This window comes from Crinia signifera, chromosome 4 (genome assembly GCF_055691185.1).
Source record: "Crinia signifera chromosome 4, ASM5569118v1, whole genome shotgun sequence".
Taxonomy (NCBI): domain Eukaryota; kingdom Metazoa; phylum Chordata; class Amphibia; order Anura; family Myobatrachidae; genus Crinia; species Crinia signifera.
In genome coordinates this window covers 283,301,143-283,326,208 of record NC_139220.1, presented here as the reverse complement: position 1 = coordinate 283,326,208, position 25,066 = coordinate 283,301,143, and the positions used below count along the sequence as shown (strand labels likewise).

Sequence of the window (25,066 nt, the reverse complement as noted above, 5' to 3'; positions counted from 1 at the left end):
AAACACAGTAAGAAAAAGAATCAGATTTGTTCCTAAAAATACTACATTGTTCTGCTACAGATGAAAAAAAAAAGAATGCAGAAATAGAGACAACTTACTCTACACCGCACACATGTAAACATAGATTTGAGCAGTGATGCTGAACGGTTAGGACTATAGCAGCGATGCCGCAAGAGAACGATATAGTGCATACACACTGACCGATATCATTCATGGTATCGGTCAGTGATGTCACCTTGCCCCGTATATGCCGTAGCTGATGACATTAACAGATTAAGCTGCATGTACAGACAACAGAGAGGGTGGTTAAAGATGTGCAGGAGCACGCATGGTTAACTGTACAAGGATCTGGTTTAAGATCTTTTCTTTAAGTTCATAGACTCCCCTACCCTAGTCTATCAGGTGGATGTTGTCTTGTTCTGTTATGTTAGATCATTGGTCCTCACAGTTCATCCAGCAGGGGCAGGGTGTATCATCCACTGTCACATTTTTAAGAACCACAGGTGACCTGCAAAACATGAACTGTGTGGGGTGGTGAGAACTGAGTTTTGAAACCATTGCGTTCACAAAGGCGATGAAGGCATTTTGACATAGAACATGTACTTAAGTATAATTCTGCCCTTTTCACGTACTGTGGGAACATTACCACTATTTGCATGGATACTGATGATTAGTTACAGGAGGGTTATTCAAAAATCCAAATGGTCTCCGTCACCAGCATTAAGCAGATAATATTGTTAGGAATGTATGACCAATGTAAGGGATGTACTAAAATAATGATCACAGAAAATGACGAGGGTGAGGATCAAAGGGGGATACGGTCATATTGTCTACAGCATTTAGGTCTACAAGCATTAGGTCGACCTGCATTTAGGTCGACATGACTGAAGGTCGACAGGGTCATTAGGTCGACTTTTATAAGGTTGACAGGGTCATTAGGTCGACATGGGGAAGGTCGACATGCAAAAGGTCGACATGGGGTCATTTGACTGTTTTATGAGCCGACATGTGCCGACAGGCGGTATTTCATGCCCTACCATCCACTAGGGCGTGGTGGGAGAATAAAATAGTGTGCCGAGCATAGCGAGTGCAGCGAGCCATGCGAGGGGACGCAGTGCTATGTTGACACTGTCGACGCTTGAAAAAAATAAAAAACCGTATCGAATTTTTCACTGTCGACCTAATGACCCAGTCGACCTTATACCTGTCGACCTAACCCATGTCGACCTTCAGTCAGGTTGACCTAAATGCAAGTCGACCTAATGGTGTAGACCTAAATGCAGTATGACGAATGATCCCATTCCGATCAAAGGCACCTCCAAAAACACCGGGGGCCAAATGTAATAGGGTGAGAGTTTCAGAAAGTGAGAGATTTTGGGAGAGTTTTCCCATGTTTTTTAAAGCAGCAATCAATTACATGGCAAAATCAACCTGCTTTAAAAAACATGGTAAAACTCTCCCAAAACCTCTCACTTTCTGAAACTCTCACCCTATTGTAAACCTGTATACGGATGGAAGCAAACAACTGTAAAAGTATGATTCACAAAGTGACCCACAATGCATCATATCATTATTATATATTAGAGCATATCTAATGTGTACATATTACACAGCTTAGGGATGATGGTATTTTAAGCACAGATATTTAAATACATAGGACTGTTTTATATGTGTTTTCCGTGGGAAGATGCCTATTTTATTTACATGGCATGATGGCATTATAGATACACAATTATGAAAGAACAAACGGCATCTCTCTCAAAGATTGTCCGTTTGTTCTTTCATAATTGTGGATCTATCATTCTTGCTGACCACTAGCCACAGAGGTGTGCCCATACAGTGATGCTGATCGGTGATTCCAGAAATAGTGGCCCTGTAGGGGGAGATTTCACACACTAGACTGGTGTCAATCGCAGTTGTCATATCTTTTCTGGAGCTAAGATAGTTTCTAACAACTTGTCCAAGGTTGCAACTAATGACCAAATTACTTTGGAATAGTGCCAACTATCCTGTTGATTTATAAACTGAAGACCGTCCTTTTGTCAAAAGGAAAGGAGCAAAACGTAAAGTCTGTTACTACAAAACTACTAATGGTCAAAAGGAGCTTATTTCTACTTATAGCCTAAGAAACTCTTTGATCAAGCACCACACAGGGATTCTAGGGTATTTTTGTCTTTGAATCTGCAGTCCAGGACCTTAGCCACATTACATCAGGGAGAAAATGCTCTGTTCCTGGACTTCCCTGGTAATGTATGATTGCCATCACCTGTGGTGAGATAGTTAGATATTGATAAGAAAGGTGTTTCACCACAGGTGATGGTAATCATATACTGTATTACCCGGGAAGTCGAGGAACAGAGCATTTTCTCCCTGAAGGAGAGGGTCAGGAAGGCAACCCTGCATTACATGCCCTAAGTAAACATTTCTGACAGATCTGACTCTCTGGGCGGTATTCAATGAGCCAGAATCGCCAAGTTTTATGGCGATTCTGTGTTTTTTTCATGTGTGCCGGCGATTTTATGAGCTGTATAAGCGAATCACCCTATTCAATGACCTATAATCGCCGTTGAGGACCGGTGAATGAAGCACCAATCGCCAAATGTAATTCTCTAAAAATCGCCGTTTTTAGTCTATAGGATTTTGCATGGGGAATCGACGGTAGTCGAGGGGAATCGCCAAAAGTGTATTCAATGTGAAGTTGGCGATTCCTTTTTCTTGTTACATATCGCCGTTCCTCACCGAGTGTCCCTCGTCATTTTTTTCTGGTGAACTTTGATAGGAACATGTCAAATAATTGGTTTTAAGTGTTCTATTTAACTGTGCAAGTGTAATGTATTATTATTTGCTGCCCTTGTGTGATGTGATGGTCGTAGAAGTGCTATACAAATATATATTTAATTTTTTTAGGTATTTTTTTTTCTCCCACAAAGCACTGTTCTTACCCATGGTGCACCTCACTTACCCATGATTCTCCTCCCCACCTCACTCCTTCGTTTGCCCTTTGTGCAGATTACCCCGATTTTGCCGTCTGCAGTATTGGAAGCGTTTATTCAGGGTAATTTGCATTTCTCTTGCATTTCACTGCATTTTTTTAAACACTGACGACATTACTGACGCTGTTTTGGGAAACGCAGGGTTGGCTGAGAATCGCCGTTAGGGCCGGCGATTCTCAGCCACGTTGAATAGGGTGACTCGGCGACTCCACACGAATCCCCATGCATGGCGATTGGCAGCAAAAAACCGGCGATTGGCAGGCGAATGAAAAAACTGAATCGCTGTGACAAACGATTCAGCTCATTGAATACCGCCCTCTGACTACAACTACCATCCAAACCCTCAACACTATACCAACTGCACTGGCCAATCTGCCGCCAGGGGTTGTGTATGTATGAACTGCAGGTGGTCAGCATTCCAACAGATCCGTGTGAGTATTCTACCCCTATCTGACCCCTCTGCTTCTGGCTCCATCAGCATTGTGATCATCGAGATTCCGATGCTGGGAATGTGACTGTTGGGATCCTGCACCCACTCCGCCACCTGACCCTAGTTTTTTCCCTAACTGCCCCCGCCACCAGTGGCGGAACTTGTGAGTGGCGGGCCCAGGTGCAAAAGAACAATTTAGGCCCCACACCAGTGGGTGACAGGGGTACAAGCTGCTGGCCTAGACAGCAATGGGCCCCTTAGTCCTCAGGGGCCCCGGTGCAATGCACCTGCTGCACCAATGGTAGTTCCGCCTCTGCCCGCCACTCTCAACCCTCTCTGCCTCCAGCCTCCTCGTCCCTCTCTCTCTGCCCCAACATTGTTGCCTACCATCATCCCCTCTAACTCCTCCCAGCATTGCCGTCTGCCCTCACCACTCGCTCTGCCCCCCAGCATTGCCTCCTGCCCTAAACCCCTCTCACTTGCCACCTGCTCCCACCCCTCTCTCTGCCCCCAGCACTGCTGTTTGTCCTCACCACTCGTTCTGCCCCCCAGCATTGCCTCCTGTCCTCACCCCTCTCACTGCCACCTGCTCCCACCTCTCTCTCTGCCCCCAGCACTGCTGTTTGTCCTCACCACTCTCTCTGCCACCAGCACTGCTGCCGGACCTCACCCCTCTGCGCTCACTCATCTCTTTGCCCCAGCACTGCCACCTGCCCTCATCCCTTTCTCTGCCCCCAGCACTACACATGCTGCCAGCGTGAGAGCAATGTATTGTGATGGGACCCAAAAACAGTTTTTTTAATGTGAGAGTGACTGGGTCAGTGCTCCCCATGTTCTGCACTTTTAGCTGTCACATTACAATAATACACATGATTACACAATGTAATAATAACCACATTTAGCAGAAACTACCCACCGAGCAGCGGCATACGGCACACGGGGGGAGAGGGCTCCGGCCTGTGTGAGGATAAATCACCCCATGCTACTGATGCTCACTTCCAGGAAACATTTCACAGTCGTTTGTAAAAACAAAATTCGCATTCCGGAAACACTTCCGGTTCCGGTGTCACCGGAGCTCCTGCGTCCCCAGTCCTTCAGAAAAAGTGTTCCCAGGTGCCCGCACAGCAACGTTCCGCCGTCTTCCCCACTGTCAACTAACTCAGTCAGCCTGCTCTCTGGTCGGAAAGAAAGAGGGCGTTAGGGGCTGATGGGAGGAAGCCATAGGGCGGCAGTGGGTACCCAGCCTCGTCTGTACCACCAACAGGTAAATGTACGTTTAATGTAGTATTATAGGTAATACAGGGTTGCCTACTTTTGAAAAATAATTTCAGGGTAGTGTCTAGATCCCAGGCAGTTTAGGTAATTTTCCCATCATGCCCTGGGTCCACGTATACCTGGAGGGGGAATATAAATCTGTGGCGAGCGAAGCGAGCCACCGTGCCCGAAGCGTGCGAGCGTAGCGAGCCCGCGAGGGTACAATGCTGCAAAAATAAAACAAAATAAACGACACCTACATGAATTACACATACATTTAAAAACGTTGTGAGGGCATCTAACAACTTCCGCCCTCACTGAACGTCACTTCCTGTAAGCTATACTGCATGGGAACTAGTCTCTACCATAATAATTTCAGGGAGAAAAGTAAAAGGTAGGGGACGGGCCTTGCGTCGCCAGGGGGCGGGCCTTGCAATATTTTGTTAAGCATGCAGCCAAATTTTTTTGTAGCACAGTGGATACTTAGGCAGAAGCCTGGCAGATTGGACAGGGCTGGGGCAGCGAGAAGCTGTACAGCACTTGCAGAATATGCCATCAATCTGCATGAATGAAATCAAGTGCTGTACAGCTTCTCGCTGCCCCAGCCATGTCCAATCTGCCAGGCTTATGCCCATCCACTAAAATGATTTGGTACTTGTGGAGTATCACGGCTCCCATCGTATGGCATCGTATGCCATATGTAGTGGCATACGATGCGATGCGATTTTTACCGATTTTTGGTCAAAAATCGTATGCGATCGCATCGGATGCCATACGATGGCATACGTTTTTGATCTTAAATGCATTAAAATTAGTACGAAACATGTTAATTGGCCCCCAACTGTCATTTTTCACTGTGTACCACCCCCAATATCAACGCCAACCCGAAGCGTGGCGAGCGCAGCGGTACGCGTCCTACGACCTTTTCATACCCCCACTATCCACGTCGGCGTGGAGTTGAGAATAGAAAGTGTGGCGAGCGCAGCGAGCCGCCGAAGCGTGGCGAGGGGACGCGAATACCTGTGAAGCCCGCGAGGGGACGCGTATAGCTGTGAAGGTATCCGCGTCCCCTCGCGGGGCTCGCCCCGCTACGGGCTCGGTGGCTCGCTGCGCTCGCCACACTTTCTATTCTCAACTCCACGCCGACGTGGATAGTGGGGGTATGAAAAGGTCGTAGGACGCGTACCGCCGCCCCTCGCGGGCTCGCTGTGCTCGCCACGCTTCGGGTTGACGTTGATAGTGGGGGTGGTACACTATGAAAAATGGCATTTGGGGGCATTTCACATGTTTACTAAACATTTCAATGCATTTTGATGCATTTCAGTGCAAAATCGGGTGCGATCGCATCGCATGCGATTTGATTGTATGCGATGCGATTTTTTTATCATACGATCAGCATACGATCAAGGTCGTGGGAGCCGTGATACTCCACAAGTACCAATGATTTTAGTGGATGGGCAGAAGCCTGGCAGATTGGACAGGGCTGGGGCAGCGAGCTGTACAGCACTTGATTACATTTTTCTGTAGCACAGTATTAGATGGGTGGTAGCCTGGCAGATTGATGGCCGGGGCAGCAAGAGGCTGGACGGGTCATCACATGTTGCACTTGCACTGTGCACTTGGAAGGTGACGACCACTGAGGCACTGAATGAGGTAGGACAGGTGTAGGGGGAGGAGGGGGGTTTTGGAGTAAAATATGGAGATAAAATATGGAGAGAGAACAGGTCACAGATCATACTTATCACTCGGACCAGTAACCTGTCTCCCGCAGCAGACGTTTTCTCCTGCAGCCATCGCTCCTCTGTCCTCTCTGCGGCTCTGTGTGGTTCAGCCGTGTCTCTCCCTGGATGGCTACTGCGCATGTGCAAGATAACAGCGATGACGCCGCCAACGTGATGACGCTGCATCATCGCGTCATTGCGTTGGCGGCGTCATTGTGATTATCTTGCGCATGCGCAGTAGACATTGTGGCAGGGGGAAGCGATGCTCCGGGAGAAAGGGGGCTCTACCCGGGAGTCAGTGAGATTACCCACAATTCCGGGAGTCTTACGGACATTCTGGGAGAGTCGTCAACACTGCGGTAATACTTAATTACCCACTGTTAATACGGTTAGGTCTAAATTGAAGGGGATACGGTCGATGGGTCGACCATAAGATGGTCGACATACTGGAAGGTCTGCAGGGGTCTAGGTCAACATGGGACAAGGTCAACAGGTGTGTAGGTCGACACATGTGTTAGGTAAACATGGGTTAGGTCGACAGTCAAAAGGTCAACATGTTTTTTTTTTTATTTTTTTTTAGCCGACAGGTGGTATTTCATGCCCTACCATCCATGTGGTGGGAGAATAAAATAGTGTGCCGAGCATAGCGAGCGATGCGAGGGGATGAGGTGCACTTAAAACTGTGTCGACGTCGACTGTGTCGACATCCGGGTAAAAACTGTCAAAAAACCCATGTCGACCTTTTGAGTGTCGACCTAACACGTGTCGACCTATATCCAGTGCTATTTTTCAGCAGGCTCCAGCAGGAACTGAGGCCCTTATTCTAGTTCACTCGTTCTGACAAAATCCTTCTTAGATGGACAAAACCATGTGCACTGCATGAGGGGCAGATGTTACTTGTGCAGAGAGAATTAGATTTGGGTGGGGTTTTACTTCAAAGTGAGATCTATATTGCAGTGTAAAAATAAAGCAGTCAATATTTACCCGGCACAGAAACAAAATGACTCGCCCAAATCTAATTCTCTCTGCACATTTTAAATCTGCCCCCCTGCAGTGCACATGGTTTTGTCCATCTAAGAAGGATTTTGTCAGAAAGAGTAAACTAGAATAAGGCCCTCAGTTCCTGCTGGAGCCTTCTGAAAAATAGCACTGCCTATATCCCATGTCGACCTAGACCCCTGTCGACCTTAGCCTAGCTGGGTACATGGCCAAGGCACAGATGGGGAACTTTGAAAAACCTTTGCAATATGTGTGGCCATATGAAGCAGAAGAGTGGGGCATTGACACAGGAAGAAGTGGTTACTTGAGAGAGAGTGCCCCAGGGCATACACATCCCATGCCTTCATACCAGTCTACTTCTGCTGGCGACGTTTATCACAGTCTGACCATGGGCCCTGCCAACAACGATGAACATGCAGACTTATGTCCACTAACAGGCAGACATCAGCCGTAAATAAAAAGCAGCATGTGTCTGGGATCATTGGTGGCGCTGGGACCACTGTCACTACAGTCACCCTACATTAATATCCCCTCTTACTCTTATGATGAGGCCCTGATAACAAGACCAAAGCCCAGGCCCTAAGTAGAAGGCCAGGGGTACAGATGGTATCAGCAGACTCGGCCAGTTGTTGCTGTTTGGGTACCAGGAGCCCAGATATAGAGGATGGTGAGATGTTCAGCCTAGGCTGAAGTTATGGTGGAAGCTGTTGTGGTGATCTGTGTTGGATGAGTAGTTAGGGTACAGGAAATCCCAGATTGCTGCATGTACAAATGGTCTAATTAACCCCTTCCCGACATTTGACGTACATTTACGTCATGGTCGGGAAGCACTTCCCGACACATGGCGTAAATGTACGTCATGGATTTAAACTGTCACCGCGTCTATAGACGCGGTGACAGTTTCAACATGTCTGCTGTCCCTGACAGCAGACATGTCCGTGCATGCCCAGGGGGGGCTGCGATGCCGCCCCCCCGTCGGCGATCGCTGTGATTGGCTGTTCAGTGTGAACAGCCATTCACAGCGTTTTCCTGTGTCACCGGCGAATAACGTTCGCCGGTGACACGGGATCGGAGGTGATTGGTGCTGTAAAGTACAGCACCAATCACCGCGGGGTGTAAGGGTGACACTGGTGTCACCCCACCTCACCCCGCCCGCCCCCAAAGGCCGTGATTGGTCCGTCGGACCGACGGACCAATCACAGCCATGGAGGGGGGTTTAAACTAACGGTGACTGCACTGCAGACGCCATTCCGGTCTGGAATAGCGTGCAGTGCGGTCACCGTGCCCACCTGCCGCCATATACTGACCAGAACCTTGCTCCATACTTACCTGATCACTGCTTCATCACTGCTTGATCACTGCTTGATCTGTGCTTGTAGTGTGCTGGATGCTTCCTGGATCCTGTTGCTACTTGTGCCTTCCTGTGCTGTGAAATTGTGCTGCTGCAGTGTAATAGCTAGATAGAGAGATAGATAGAGAGAGATAGAGAGAGATAGAGAGAGAGATAGTGTCAGAGAGTGCTATATTTTGTGCTGCTGCAGTGTGATATAGTTATAGATAGAGAGAGAGAGATAGAGAGATAGAGAGAGATAGAGAGAGAGAGATAGATAGAGAGGCCTAGTGACAGAGTGCTATATTTTGTGCTGCTGCAGTGTGATAGTTATAGAGAGATAGAGAGAGATAGAGAGAGAGAGATAGAGAGAGATAGTGACAGATTGTGCTATATATTTTTTATATAACTGACTGCTGCCCCCTCCTTTTGTGCTGATCAGTATAAATTAACTGATCAGCAACTTTTTGGGGGCGCAGGTTTTTTTTTATATATAGATATACCTGTCAGTGCTGCTGCTGCAGTGTCATAGAGTGATAGATAGTGAGAGATAGAGAGAGATAGTGACAGAGAGTGATAGAGAGTGCTAAATTTTGTGTCTGCTGCCCCCGCCTTTTGTGCTGATCACTATATCTGAGGTGATCAGCAACTTTTTTGGGGGTACAGAGGTTTTTTTTTTTTTATATATACCTGTCAGTTGCACTGTCAGTTGCACCAAAGGTTGTGCACCTGCTGCCCCTCACTGGTAATCAGTGTCGCATCACTGATCACCTTTTTTTTTTTTTGTGGGTGCTGTGTGGTCTTTTTTTAATTTTTTTTTTTACACACACTGTGATTTTGTGGGTGTCCTGTGGCCACTGTGCGCTGATCAGTGACGTACATCACTGATCAGCTTTTTCGGCACAGGGTTGATCTATTTTTTTTTTTTTTTGATCAAATTCCTGTTGCCTTTGAGCGCTGTTCAGTGACAGACGTTACTGACCAACATCTGTGCTCAATTTTTGGCGCAGGACCTTTTTTTTTTTTTTTTTTTTAACCCCTTCAATTTTTTATTTTTAACCCCTTCATTTTTTTTTTTTTTTATTGGTATAAAGTATTTTTTTTTTTTCTGCACTACATACACACTACACACTACATACCCCCCGGGTTGAAATAAAGTTTGTACCCCCCCCTACACTATACACGTGTTGAAACATTTCACTACCAGTAACACAAAAATAAAAATGGCATCCCAAATGTCCTCCCAAATGTCCTCCCAAATGTCCTCCCAGTCATCCAGGAGAATGTATTCAGTGGAGGAGGCATATGCCATGCTTGCCTCTGACTCTGACACAGCCAGTGATGCAAGCGGGGAATTTGAAGGATTCGTCTTAAGCTCCTCTTCCTCCTCTGGTGATGAGGGACCCCCTCAAAGACGCCCCCGTAGAGCAGCTGAGACCCCCCCCCCAACAATTGATCTCGTATGGACCCCACCACCAGACAATTTTGAGCCCCAGGTTCCTGAGTTTTTGGCCATGCCAGGAATCCAATTTGATTCCACAGGTCTCAGAGAAATTGACTTTTTCAAATTATTTTTCTCTGATGATTTTATAAATTTAATGGTGGACCAAACTAATTTATATGCCCAGCAGTTTATTGCTCAAAACCCCACGTCATCATTTGCTAGGTGGACCCCTGTAGATGCAGTAGAGATGATGACGTTTTGGGGTCTGGTGTTTCATATGGGCATAGTAAAAAAGCCAGAAATTAGGCAATATTGGAGTACAGATGTTCTGTACAGTACTCCATTTTACCGTATGGCCATGACCCGGACTCGATTTGAGACAATTCTTAAATTTATACATTACACCGATAATGCACAGTGCCCACCCAGAGATGATCCCACCTTTGACCGGCTATTCAAAGTCAGGCCGGTCATTGATCATTTCAGTGCCAAATTTGAAGAGGTGTACATCCCTGAAAAATTTATTTGTATCGACGAGTCCCTTATACATTTTAAAGGAAGGGTTAAATTCCGCCAGTACCTTCCCAGTAAGAGGGCAAGGTATGGCATAAAAATGTATAAACTGTGTGAAAGCACCTCAGGGTACACCCACAGGTTTAGGGTTTATGAAGGGAAGGATTCAAGAATTGAACCGCCAGAATGCCCCCCCTCCCTCGTAGGTGTTAGTGGGAAAATTGTCTGGGATTTAGTGCACCCCTTCCTGGATAAAGGTTATCACCTCTATGTGGATAACTTTTACACTAGCATCCCCCTGTTTAAGGCCCTTGGTTCAAGAGGTACAGCAGCTTGCGGTACTGTGCGCAAGAACCAAAGAGGCCTCCCAAAAACGCACATTGCCCAAGTAATGAGAAGGGGTGAAAGCAGGGGAATATGCAACGAAAATATGTTGTTGGTCAAATATAAGGACAAGAGGGATGTCCTTATACTGACAACAATTCACGGAGACAGTACCACCTCCGTCCCTGTACGAGGTACCAGTACCCACACCTCAAAACCTAATTGTATCCTGGATTACAATAGGTACATGGGCGGAGTGGATCTTTCAGATCAGGTACTGAAGCCGTACAGTGCCCTGCGGAAAACAAAAATCTGGTACAAGAAGGTGGCCGTGTATATCATCCAGATGGCACTGTATAACGCTTACGTGCTATTCCGTTCTACCGGCCAGAGGGGGACATTTATGCACTTTCAAGAGGAAGTCATAAAGGGCCTAATATTTGGGAACCAGCAGGCAGAGGGCCCCAGTACTTCTAGTACTGGCCCCCGTATTGTACCAGGGCAGCATTTTCCTGATGAAATCCCCTCCACTGGAAAAAAGGGCAGGACACAAAAAAGGTGCAAAGTTTGCTATAAAAAGGGAATAAGAAAGCAAACTATTTTCCAGTGTGACACTTGCCCCGACAAACCCGGCCTATGTATAAAGGAGTGTTTTAAAATATACCACACATCTATGGAATATTAGGTTCATAATTTCACCGTGCTTCGGGGGTCTTGCTAATGCCACATAGCACCCACCATTCATTCCACCAGAATCTGAGCCGCAAAATCCAAAAATCACTCCTTCCCTTCTGAGTCCTGCCATGCACCCAACTGGTATTTTTTGGTCACATGTGAGGCATTGCCGTACTTGGGAGATATTGGGGCACAGATTTTGGGGTGCTTTTTCTCCTTCATTCCTTGTGAAAATGAAAAATTTTGAGCCAGAACTGCATTTTTGTGTAAAAAAATGTAATTTTTCATGTTCACTGCCCAGTTTTATCAAAATTGGTGAAACCCCTGGGGGTTTGAAATGTACACTATACCCCTAGATGAATTCCCTGAGGGGTGTAGTTTGCAAAATGGGGTCACTTGTGGGGGGGTTCCACTGTATTGGTGCTTTGGGGGTCTTGCTAATGCGACATAGCACCCACCATCATTCCACCAGAATTTGTGCTGCAAACTCCAAATATCACTCCTTCCCTTCTGAGTCCTGCCACTTTTTGGTCACACATGAGGCATTGCCGTACTCGGGAGAAATTGGGGCACAGATTTTGGGGTGCTTTGTCTCCTTCATTCCTTCTGAAAATGAAAAATTTTGAGCCAGAACTGCATTTTTGTGTAAAAAAATGTAATTTTTCATTTTCACTGCCCACTTGTATCAAAATTGGTGAAACCCCTGGGGGTTTGAAATGTACACTATACCCCTAGATGAATTCCCTGAGGGGTGTACTTCGCAAAATGGGGTGACTTGTGGGGGGGTTCCACTGTATTGGTGCAACATAGCACCCACCATTCATTCCACCAAAATCTGTGCTGCAAAATCCAAAAATCACTCCTTCCCTTCTGAGTCCTGCCATGCACCCAACTGGTATTTTTTGTTCACATGTGAGGCATTGCCGTACTCTGGAGAAATTGGGGCACAGATTTTGGGGTGCTTTTTCTCCTTCATACCTTCTGAAAATGAAAAATTTTGAGCCAGAACTGCATTTTTGTGTAAAAAAATGTAATTTTTCATGTTCACTGCCCACTTGTATCAAAATTGGTGAAACCCCTGGGGGTTTGAAATGTACACTATACCCCTAGATGAATTCCCTGAGGGGTGTAGTTTGCAAAATGGGGTCACTTGTGGGGGGGTTCCACTGTATTGGTGCTTTGGGGGTCTTGCTAATGCGACATAGCACCCACCAAAATTCCACCAGAATCTGAGCTGCAAAATCCAAAAATCACTCCTTCCCTTCTGAGTCCTGCCATGCACCCAACTGGTATTTTTTGGTCACATGTGAGGCATTGCCGTACTCGGGAGAAATTGGGGCACAGATTTTGGGGTGCTTTTTCTCCTTCATACCTTCTGAAAATGAAAAATTTTGAGCCAGAACTGCATTTTTGTGTAAAAAAATGTAATTTTTCATGTTCACTGCCCACTTGTATCAAAATTGGTGAAACCCCTGGGGGTTTGAAATGTACACTATACCCCTAGATGAATTCCCTGAGGGGTGTAGTTTGCAAAATGGGGTCACTTGTGGGGGGGTTCCACTGTATTGGTGCTTTGGGGGTCTTGCTAATGCGACATAGCACCCACCAAAATTCCACCAGAATCTGAGCTGCAAAATCCAAAAATCACTCCTTCCCTTCTGAGTCCTGCCATGCACCCAACTGGTATTTTTTGGTCACATGTGAGGCATTGCCGTACTCGGGAGAAATTGGGGCACAGATTTTGGGGTGCTTTTTCTCCTTCATACCTTCTGAAAATGAAAAATTTTGAGCCAGAACTGCATTTTTGTGTAAAAAAATGTAATTTTTCATGTTCACTGCCCACTTGTATCAAAATTGGTGAAACCCCTGGGGGTTTGAAATGTACACTATACCCCTAGATGAATTCCCTGAGGGGTGTAGTTTGCAAAATGGGGTCACTTGTGGGGGGGTTCCACTGTCTTGGTGCTTGGGGGGTCTTGCTAATGCGACATAGCACCCACCAAAATTCCACCAGAATCTGAGCTGCAAAATCCAAAAATCACTCCTTCCCTTCTGAGTCCTGCCATGCACCCAACTGGTATTTTTTGTTCACATGTGAGGCATTGCCGTACTCGGGAGAAATTGGGGCACAGATTTTGGGGTGCTTTTTCTCCTTCATACCTTCTGAAAATAAAAAATTTTGAGCCAGAACTGCATTTTTGTGTAAAAAAATGTAATTTTTCATGTTCACTGCCCACTTGTATCAAAATTGGTGAAACCCCTGGGGGTTTGAAATGTACACTATACCCCTAGATGAATTCCCTGAGGGGTGTAGTTTGCAAAATGGGGTCACTTGTGGGGGGGTTCCACTGTATTGGTGCTTTGGGGGTCTTGCTAATGCGACATAGCACCCACCAAAATTCCACCAGAATCTGAGCTGCAAAATCCAAAAATCACTCCTTCCCTTCTGAGTCCTGCCATGCACCCAACTGGTATTTTTTGGTCACATGTGAGGCATTGCCGTACTCGGGAGAAATTGGGGCACAGATTTAGGGGTGCTTTTTCTCCTTCATACCTTCTGAAAATGAAAAATTTTGAGCCAGAACTGCATTTTTGTGTAAAAAAATGTAATTTTTCATTTTCACTGCCCACTTGTATCAAAATTGGTGAAACCCCTGGGGGTTTGAAATGTACACTATACCCCTAGATGAATTCCCTGAGGGGTGTACTTTGCAAAATGGGGTGACTTGTGGGGGGGTTCCACTGTATTGGTGCAACATAGCACCCACCATTCATTCCACCAAAATCTGTGCTGCAAAATCCAAAAATCACTCCTTCCCTTCTGAGTCCTGCCATGCACCCAACTGGTATTTTTTGTTCACATGTGAGGCATTGCCGTACTCGGGAGAAATTGGGGCACAGATTTTGGGGTGCTTTTTCTCCTTCATACCTTCTGAAAATGAAAAATTTTGAGCCAGAACTGCATTTTTGTGTAAAAAAATGTAATTTTTCATTTTCACTGCCCACTTGTATCAAAATTGGTGAAACCCCTGGGGGTTTGAAATGTACACTATACCCCTAGATGAATTCCCTGAGGGGTGTAGTTTGCAAAATGGGGTCACTTGTGGGGGGGCTCCACTGTATTGGTGCTTGGGGGGTCTTGCTAATGCGACATAGCACCCACCAAAATTCCACCAGAATCTGAGCTGCAAAATCCAAAAATCACTCCTTCCCTTCTGAGTCCTGCCATGCACCCAACTGGTATTTTTTGGTCACATGTGAGGCATTGCGGTACTCGGGAGAAATTGGGGCACAGATTTTGGGGTGCTTTGTCTCCTTCATTCCTTGTGAAAATGAAAAATTTTGAGCCAGAACTGCATTTTTGTGTAAAAAATGTAATTTTTCATTTTCACTGCCCAGTTGTACCACAATTGGTGAAACCCCTGGGGGTTTGAAATGTACACTATACCCCTAGATGAATTCCCTGAGGGGTGTAGTTTGCAAAATGGGGTAACTTGTGGGGGGGGTTCCTAAATTTTAGCATCTTATGGTGCCTAGAAACCTACATGGTGCCTAAAAAATAATCTCATAAAAAGGAGGCTCCAAAATCAAGTAGGTGCTCCTTCTATTATGAAGCCTGTGGTTTGGTCAACGTGCACACTAGGGCCACATATAGGATATTTTTGAAAACAAAAGAATTGGGGGAATCAATTTTTAGTCACATTTCTCTAGTAAAATGTACTGTGTTCCTTAGAAAAATGTATTAAAATTGCAAATCTGCAAAAAAAATGAAATTTTGAAATTTCACCTACACTTTGTTTTAATTCCTGTGAAACACCTAAAGGGTTAACAAACTTCCAAAATGCTGTTTTGAATACTGTGAGGGGTGCAGTTTTTGAAATGGCATCATTTATGGGGGTGTCTCACATACAAGTCCCTCAAAGTCATATCAGAACTGAACTGGTCCCTAAAAAAATCAGTGTTTGAAATTTTCTTGAAAATTTGAGAATTTGCTATTCATATTGTAAGCCTCCTAGTGTCCAAAAAAATTAAAAGGAAGTTGAAATAATGATGGAAACATAAAGTAGACATATGGTCTATGTTAGTTATTAACTATTTTGAGTGGTATGATTATTTGTCTCACAAGCAGAAAATTTAACATTTTGCAAATCGCTAAATTTTCCATTTTTTCACGACATTTTGGTATTTTTCACAAAAAAACACAGACTGTATCGACCCAAATTTACCACTAATTTGAAGTACAATGTGTCACGAAAAAACAATCTCAAAATCACTGAGATAAGTAAAAGCAAAAAAAAGTTATCCCCACTTAAGTGAGACATGTCAGATTTGAAAAAAATGGCTCTGTCAGGAACGCAAAAACTAGCTCTGTCAGGAAGGGGTTAATAGATCTAAAAAGTCATACTATTATTATTTTTAATTTATAAAGTATGCATATTACAGAGCACTGTACATTGAGGTGGCCATGGTGTCATACCAACAAATTACCATTTTGTGCCTGCAGAGCGATGTCTCTCCTTATACGGAACATGCAGCACGTGGTCTGTCTGCGCAGAGCTGCTCTTCGCAAGAATCTAGAGATTGCCAGGAGCTGTCTCGGAGTAGGCGGTTTTCATGTCGGGGTGATATGTATAAATGATGCAAGGATCAGACAAATTAACAAACATTATAGAAAGAAGGACGCAGCTACGGACGTTCTCTCATTCCCGTTTCATGAGGTACAAGATGGCTGCTCTCTCATGATGTGTAACATGCTGATCTTTCTGATGTTTGCAGTATTATACTTTGTATGCTTGCAGGGTCTGTGTCCTGGTTTCTTGCCTGAGCCATCATTTCGGGACGAATACAGTTTAGGTGACATTTACCTTGGCGCTGAATATATATACCGCCAATGCCAGGAAACACAAGAGGACTTTACGAATGTCTTGACAGTAAGTTATACAGTATCTGCATTATGGTATTTATGATAGCAGATGGTATGGAGAGGTACTTGTGAGTTATCCGGGCTGCCGATTTTGTCCTTAAGTTTAGTTAACTTAAGGACACCCGACCGACGCGATGCCCGCGATTTAGCCCCAAATCGGGGGCATCGCGTCGGTCGTGGCCGTTATAAGGGGCCGCGACGCGATGCCCGCGATTTCCCATAGACAGTAATGTTAAAAGACGCGATGGACCCGATTTCCCATAGACAGTATTGTTAAAAGACGCGATGGACCCGATTTCCCATAGACAGCAATGTTAAAATAAAATGACAATGTGAAATTGGCCAATATGGGCATTTCACATTGGATATGTTTTAAAAAAAAATGTTTCATGGCCCCCCACCACCGTTAACGCCACCCCGCTATTGACGCCAACCCGAAGCGTGGCGAGCGGCGGCGGTACGCGTCCTCCGACCTTTTCATACCCCTACTATCCACTAGGGCGTGGAGTGAGAATAGAATAGTGTGGCGAGCCTGAAGTGTGGCGAGGGGACGCGGATACCTTCACAGGTATCCGCGTGCCCTTGCGGGCTTCACAGGTGTCCGCGTCCCCTCGCGGGGCTCGCCACGCTTCGGGCTCGGTGGCTCGCTGCGCTCGCCACACTATTCTATTCTCACTCCACGCCCTAGTGGATAGTAGGGGTATGAAAAGGTCGGAGGACGCGTACCGCCGCCCCTCGCGGGCTCGCTGCGCTCGCCACGCTTCGGGTTGGCGTCAATAGCGGGGTGGCGTTAACGGTGGTGGGGGGCCATGAAACATTTTTTTTTAAAACATATCCAATGTGAAATGATATTGGCCAATTTCACATTGTCATTTTATTTTAACATTGTTGTCTATGGGAAATCGGGTCCATCGCGTCTTTTAACATTACTGTCTATGGGAAATCGGGTCGGAAATCGGGTCCATCGCGTCTTTTAACATTACTGTCTATGGGAAATCGCGGGCATCGCGTCGCGGCTCCTTATAACGGCCACGACCGACGCGATGCCCATGATTTCGGGCGCGATGAAAAAATCGGCAGCCCGGATAACTCACAAGTACCTATGGAGACAAGCGAGAACAATGTGGCTGTAATTTCTTTGTACCTGGATGGAAGATAGTATATAAGATAATAGTTCAACAACAGATGGTCAACATGTTCAAAATGTCGACAGTTAAATGGTCAACATGGACTTAAGTAGACAGGGTCAAAAAATCATCACGTTTTCATGAATTTTATTGTTAGGCTGCAGAAGGAGTCAGTTGGTATTAGGCGCTATGAGGGTTATGGGTAGGCGCCAGGAGGAGGGTTATGGGTAGGCACCAGGGGGAGGGTTATGGATAGGCACCAGGAGGAGGGTTATGGGTAGGCGCCAGGAGGAGGGTTATGGGTAGGCACCAGGAGGAGGGTTATGGGTAGGCACCAGGGGGAGGGTTATGGATAGGCACCAGGAGGAGGGTTATGGGTAGGCACCAGGAGGAGGGTTATGGGTAGGCACCAGGGGGAGGGTTATGGATAGGCACCAGGAGGAGGGTTATGGGTAGGCACCAGGAGGAGGGTTATGGGTAGGCACCAGGAGGAGGGTTATGGGTAGGCACCAGGGGGAGGATTATGGATAGGCACCAGGGGGAGGATTATGGATAGGCACCAGGGGGAGGATTATGGATAGGAACCAGGGGGAGGATTATGGATAGGCACCAGGAGGAGGGTTATGGCTTGGCTCCAGGTGGAGGATTATGGAGAGGCACCAGGAGGAGGGGTACGGATAAGCACCAGGGGGGAAATTAAGCAGACAAGATTCTGTCTTGTGTTGTTTGAGTGCACAATCAGGCATTTGCCTATCCTTAGAATTTAGTATGTTATATTGTGTTCTTATTTGTTCTGGCCTATAGTGTAACAATGACAGTCCAGGATCTATTGACTAAACACACAAGTCTCAATTGTTCGTGCTTACAGTTAGGGGTGTCTGTCTTACTCAAAAACCCAGTAAAATGGACAAAAACTTTCACCGAAATAGTTTAAATCAAACATCCATCTACAGCACCTTGTCTGAGCGACAGTTCTTGTCAGTTTCCAGCATTCGGGAGTGAATGACTGAATTGTAAATTCATTTGTAAATTATATTTGCTCCCAACCAGTACCAGGTTTTTATTCCATTCATCCTAGTTGGACAGTTGGAGAAAACTTGGTCTGATGTATGGCCAGCCTTAAGCTACCCACACACTAGAACGATTTTTGGGCCGATTGGCCGATTTCCGATAAATCGGCCGATATATCGTCTGATATTTACCGATAATCGGTCGAAAATCGGCCGATTTTTGTCCGATGCGCGCTCCCGTGGATCTTTAGCTGAATCTTCTGATCTTACGTGCTGCACAAAAGATCAGAAGATTTAACAAATCAGCACAGGGGATCTTAAAAAAAATCTTTGGTAAAGATGTGCGCTTGCCTGAAATCTTTTGTCCAGGATGGACAAAACATTTCAAGGCTAATTTATGCGCACATCTTACAATCGCAGATCTTTCTAGTGTGTGGGCACCTTTAGTTTCCCACCACCCCTCCAAAATCTGTATATAAAGGGACTGGCACAACCCTCAGAGTTGCTGAAAGAGAATGTTCATTTGTAAAATAGTTAATCTTAGGGGATGGACAGAAGTGTGCCGGGGAAATGGTTGGTGATCTACTCGGTCCCATCTGTTAGAGAGTTATGTTATACAGTATATAATTATTGTGTTCCTTTATTCTCTCTGACAGGTGACTGCTGTGCATGGCTTATGTCACCTCCTTGGCTATACACATAACAGCCCAGAAAACTGGAGGAAGGTTGGTTTAGTAACATAAATGAACATTTTGCCGTTTGAAGCTTTTAGAGAGCAGATTGGGAGCCCCGGGAGGAACTGGCCCCCTCTCCCAGGGCCCTGCACCATCCGCAGTCCTTGCAGTGATGGATGTTTCACCATTGATCCTGCTTGAAGAGCGGAAATTACCAACTGTCATTTTTCAAACCCACAGTCTGTAACATAAAATGTAGGCGCCTATTGGCTGTTACCAGTGGGACTGAGACAGGAGAGGAGGGGGTACTATTTACCCGGGTCTGATGGAGGGGCCCAGTGGGGCCCATGTTACAGTAATAAGGAACCAATAAGCGAGATGAAGCACCAAGGAGAGTTTGACTAAACTTGAATTAGTGCAAATATATCTTTCTGTGCCCAGTCTCGCTGCAGCTGGCCACACACAGGCTATGTGTATGCCGCTCTCTGGCACCAGGTATAGGTTTGGCCAAACACATAAGTGTTTCAGCCCCAAAGTATAAGTAGCTCGATTGCTTCTGGCATCCCTGGTGACGGTACACATATTTGCGCATGCCTAGACCCCCACCATCGGAAAAACGGGGCTGAATTCTGACTATAGTAAACGGGCTGAATCACCCACATAGTGTAAAGGGAACGCTCTAAGGGGGTTATTCTGATTCACTCGGAAAGGCACAATCACTCTCTAATGGACAAAACCATGTGCACTGCAGGTGGGGCTGATGTAACATGTGCAGAGAGCGTTCGATTTGGGTGTTTTATTGTTTCTGTGCAGGGTAAATACTGGCTGCTTTATTTTTACACTGCAATATAGATATCCGTTTGAAGTACACCCCCCCACCCAAATCTAACTCTCTCTGCACATGTTACATCAGCCCCACCTGCAGGGCACATGGTTTTGTCCATTAGAGAGTTATTGTGCCTTTCCGAGTGAACCAGAATAAGGCCCTTAGTGTGGACGTATAGGATTTTCTGCTGTACTTTGCCCCGGCGCATCCCTTTCAAGAATCCAACAATAGTCTGCAAGCATACTTGGACGCCACTTGCCCTGATATCACTCTTCTATTATGGAAATATCCTGATGGGCCCGTTTGCCTTGTTTAATGCTGACTGCTTCAAGATTTGCTGGGCAGAAATCCAGGTGCGAGTACAAGAAATGGAAAGACGTGTTACATCCCATGGTCTAAATAGATTTTAGACAATTGTCCCCTCTTTCTTTGTAGTCTGCCTTATGTTTCCCTATGAAGTCCCGGCAGATATTCCTGAAAGACTGCCATGCAGCTTTTTTTAGCCTGATTCAACTGACCATCGAAGCTTTAATATTGAATCAGTTCTCTTATTTGAGGTTTTACAGAGATCCCCTCCCTGATCTTTGCATCACCAATATATACCAGAGCCCAATTCAATCTATTGCTTTAATAGAACCAGCTTTATACGGAGGGGCGTTAGGTATAGTGTTTCTGGATCAGCAATTGGTGCATTGACAACATTATTCTTTCCCAGGTTACTAATGTTCGCTTTGGCCACTGCTTCTGAGTGGAATGATTTCTCCATTCTCTGCTGTCAAAGAAAACAGCAGTACATTATGTCACCAAGTAGTAGTCCAAGAAAAACAGCAATGACTTTTAGGTCACTGTAGACTTGTATTGGTCATGCTAGAGCAGGACTTCCATGCTGTCATATGTTTCTTTCAAATCAGCAGCATGAGCTAGTGGTACTGATGGAAACTTATACTAGGCACACACTGGTCTACATATCGGCCATTCTAAAGCTGATAGAAAAATATGAGGTAGGTTGATAGATAGATATGGCATAGATAAATATCGGATAGATATGACATGGATAGAAGGTAGACGGCTATGGCTGGGGGGGGGGGGGGGGGGGTGGCGTTGCACCTATACACATTGGCAACAAAATACTAGACCCCATTATACTTGCCCCTTATACATGATGCCAAATGGAATGAGCCAAAATTCACATAATGCCACATGGATTGTGTCAAAATTCACATGACAGGGGGGGCACGTGCCCGGGTGCCCCCCCTGTCATGTGAATTTTGACACAATCCATGTGGCATTATGTGAATTTTGGCTCATTCCATTTGGCATCATGTATAAGGGGCAAGTATAATGGGGTCTAGTATTTTGTTGCATAATGTGTAGAAGTCGAATATGGTGTTGTACACTACACTCAAGGACACGCCCCCTGTTGAGTGGCCACACACCCTTTTCCGGAGCACGCCTTCGGCGCGCGCACAACTACATCCTTCACTTTTGTCGCTATGGTGGGCCTGCATACTTTAAATGCCAGGGCCTATTTTTAATCCCATTCCCACCCTCTCTCTGCCGCTCTCTTAGCATGTACACTGGCACCTTTGACACCGCCACTCCCCCACCTAAACCCTCTTTTATCATGGTGCCCCCCCTGTCATTTTATCCTGGATCCGCCCCTGCCTATACACAGGGAGTACACGATAGATAGATGTACTGCACTAACTGATTACAGGCTATTACTAATTGGTAATAGTAGCGATTTGAGAGTATAGCATACACAAATCATTCATTTATATTTGTTCTCTCCAACAGATGTTTAAGAAGGAAACTGAGGTTCTAATGGAGATAAACAGAACCACTGGATCTACATTGAAGCCACTGTCTACAAACCACTTTGAGCATTGATACAGCCTAGAATGACACTCCCAGTTCTCCGTACGGGGAGAACATTCGGGACAAAACACACATAAAAAACTCATGTCCACCTTATGACTGTCAACCCATTGCTAACCTAATGCTTGTGTCGACCCCTTGCATGTCAACCTAAAAGCAGTGGACCCTATGACCGATACCCATGGTATCTACAATGACTGAGATCATTTCAATATCCTTACATTTTTTATTTCGTTATCATGTACATTTTCTTTTTAATAAATAAAGAGACTTATATATATATTGATATTTAAATATTTTTTTCCTTATTACTTATCACATACATTATGTATGTATAGTACTGCGTACCCAACGTCTGTTAAAACCATAGGGAAATGATGTCAGTAAGTCCATGCTCCGAGAGGTCCTGAGAGTGTGACGACCAGCAGCGCCCATCCTGAGCTTATCATGTGTGGTATCTAATAGGCATCGCCATTGAATCAGGATGCGTGTGTTCAGTTAACACAAATTTACCCTTCAACGTTGATAGTTATCGCCTGACCAATACAATAAGGGTCTGTGCAAGAAAAATGTGTGTGTTATAATTAAGTATTGTTGTTGTTTTTTTTCAAAGAATTTGGTAAAGTGTGCAGGAAAAAAAGAAGAAAAAATAAAATGCAGGTCACTGCTGAGGAATAAAATGAAGGCCTAATTTATCCCAAGCTCGCCAGCTATCACCCATGGGCAGTATGACTGGCGAGTCCCTGAGCGCCCATTCACATGTGTTTAGCATCATTACAAGGGGGGTTACATGTGTATTAGCCTAGGGCACCTGGAACCTTTTGTCAGGCCTTGGGTCCTGCACATGCACAGTCCAAACAAAACATCAGAGATGTACGTAAACTATAGTGAAAAGATAATTAAGTTCTACCACTAGATGGCGGCAGAATTCTAAATAATATATAATCGAATTGCAAAGTATAAAACCAACAGAACTAGATGGCCCCAGTCTGTGAAAAGACCAGACCAAAGGAGCCCATACTGGTCTTTTGGAACAAAGTATCTTTCCATTACACCATGCACATTCAAAATTGAATCTTCCTATGACCGTCTTTCATAGGAGGACCCTAATAAGGGAAAACTTCCAACAGTGCACTTTCCCTAGGCATTCTCTAACACCAGATCCACTGCCTATAATCTTTATTGTCCATGTTAGATTTCTGGGCCCTCACCCACCTGTTCACTGCTGACAGGTACTCAGGGCAGTAGAAACATTGGATAGTTCTCCACCTTGTACTCTTTATTCTGCATACTTTCCTACATTACAGTACATTGTTGAACTTTCTTTATACCAATTCTAAAGTTATTATTTATAGTTTCCATAGATACAGGTTTATAAAAAAGAAACTGATTGTTTAATGGTGGTTTCATCTTAACTTTTGAGTGCTCAAATAAAATAGTTTTCATGTTACTGTATATAGAATAATTGATGCAATGCGCGATCCCGCACGTGTCTCCCCGGAGCCTGGGAGTCGCATTGGCTGCACAAGAAATCTCTTGCTTTGCTTCTTAGCCGGGCCGGCTTGGCTGGGATCGCTTGTGATGTATTGCGTGCAAAAGCATCGCATGTGATTCAAGGTTCCATTCGGCTAAAGGGGGGATCGCTGGTGACTTCTCCGAGGGGAGGAATCACCCTAATGTATCTGGCCAGAGAACAAGTCATTTGCTTCCACTCATTGGGGAATATTCAATTCCAGCCGCTATTTCTGACAGGGGAAATAGAGGCCGCAGCCTATTTAATGCTGCGTTTCCGAAAGCATTGAAGGCGGGTTTCGACTTTAAAACAAGGTGGATCTGTTTTGTTGGAAATGGCCGCAGATTATCGAATTCAAATTTTTCAACAATCTGCGGCCATTTTTCGCCAACACAACGCCTTTTCGCCACTTGAAATTCCGACTGTCGAGATCCTGTGAAGCGGGCCTGGGATTCCGATTGTCAGGATGTTCCAACAGTCTGAATGCCAGATTGAATACATTGTTTCCATTCTCTGTGATTTACAAGTGTTTGAGTTTGTTACAATCTCAGTACAATAATAATGGTTTGATGTATGTATACACAACAATACAGTATTTACTTTTACTACCGAGTAGTCTTCTTGAATTTACAGGCTGAAACCATAGATTGTTTGCCTATTTATATATGACCCGGCATATATATTTTGATACATTCCCAGGAATATTAAACCCAATAATTGATACATATGTCTCTTTATCATTTTGGTTTATTCTTTTATTTTTTGAGCAGGCAAATTTGTTTACCTTAATATTACCCTGAGATATGTCACAAACCTGTCAGTTTACTGTGGTCAGGGCAGCCAAGAGGGGGGGGGGGAGCGTGTATTAATTACCTTGGCCCGGGCTTACTGGAGGGGCCCTTCGGGGGGCCCTGGCCTGACCCCCCCCCCCCCCCTTCCCTCTGTCCCTCCTGGGCAGCAGCAGCACACACCGCTACAGCATGTGTTGTGCTGGCAGCAGGCTCTGTGGGAGGTGGCCACATCTCCCATAATTAGGCCACGGCCACAAAATTTAATCAGCTGCCATGACTGTGGTATGTACTGCAGAGAGCCCTGGAGTACTGCTTCATGTTACAAGCCTCACAGATCATCTCTGCCTTGTGTTATAAATGCACTGTATGTATTCATCAAAACAAATGAAGTAAACCACAAAGTTAAAGCCATTATTTTAGTAAAAGTCTTAGTATGTATGTAAAATGCATTTAAACAACTAATTTATTACCTATTTAATTAAAATCATACTCTTGTATGAAAACATTTGCATACCTCCCAACCGTCCCGATAATCGCGGGAACCGTCAAGTTTTCGGGGATGTTCCCGCGTCCCTCCCGCCACCAGCAGTGTCCTGCGGTGGGGGGGACAGTTGGGAGGCCCCCGTTAGTTGCTGGCGAT

The 25,066-nt window shown here is 45.3% G+C and overlaps 2 protein-coding genes across 6 annotated transcripts in view; one reads left to right on the top strand and one right to left on the bottom strand.

Moving 5' to 3' along the window:
- MCM3AP (minichromosome maintenance complex component 3 associated protein) overlaps positions 1 to 4,552 on the bottom strand; it is a 44,525-nt gene extending 39,973 nt beyond the window's left edge. Inside the window, exons 1-2 of one of the 2 annotated variants that reach the window (XM_083184791.1) lie at positions 4,340 to 4,552; positions 390 to 522 (exon numbers count right to left, since the gene is read on the bottom strand). The gene's annotated coding sequence lies outside the window, so the exon portion shown is untranslated. The remainder of the gene's footprint in view (positions 1 to 389; positions 523 to 4,339) is intronic. The other variant, XM_083184790.1, reaches the window with a different exon arrangement.
- On the top strand, positions 3,311 to 22,402 carry YBEY (ybeY metalloendoribonuclease). Of its 4 annotated transcripts, none has more exons than XM_083184794.1 (5): positions 3,311 to 3,424; positions 16,188 to 16,401; positions 16,483 to 16,614; positions 19,401 to 19,469; positions 22,042 to 22,402. In XM_083184794.1, the coding sequence occupies exons 2-5, from the start codon at positions 16,192 to 16,194 to the stop codon at positions 22,132 to 22,134; spliced, it is 504 nt and encodes a 167-aa protein (XP_083040920.1). In that variant the 5' UTR covers positions 3,311 to 3,424; positions 16,188 to 16,191; the 3' UTR covers positions 22,135 to 22,402. The 4 variants fall into 4 exon arrangements, with proteins under 4 accessions (XP_083040920.1, XP_083040918.1, XP_083040921.1 ...); XM_083184792.1 differs by lacking the exon at positions 3,311 to 3,424 and adding an exon at positions 4,527 to 4,687; XM_083184793.1 differs by lacking the exon at positions 3,311 to 3,424 and adding an exon at positions 4,540 to 4,693.
- Positions 22,403 to 25,066: the final 2,664 nt, after the last annotated feature.

What these genes read in the sequence shown, in the direction of transcription:
- YBEY (XM_083184794.1), top strand. Translation starts at nt 16,192, where the DNA reads ATGTCTCTCCTTATACGGAACATGCAGCACGTGGTCTGTCTGCGCAGA. An exon ending in TCTCATTCCCGTTTCATGAG is followed by an intron (nt 16,402 to 16,482) that starts GTACAAGATGGC and finishes GTATGCTTGCAG; the next exon opens with GGTCTGTGTCCTGGTTTCTT. An exon ending in ACTTTACGAATGTCTTGACA is followed by an intron (nt 16,615 to 19,400) that starts GTAAGTTATACA and finishes TCTCTCTGACAG; the next exon opens with GTGACTGCTGTGCATGGCTT.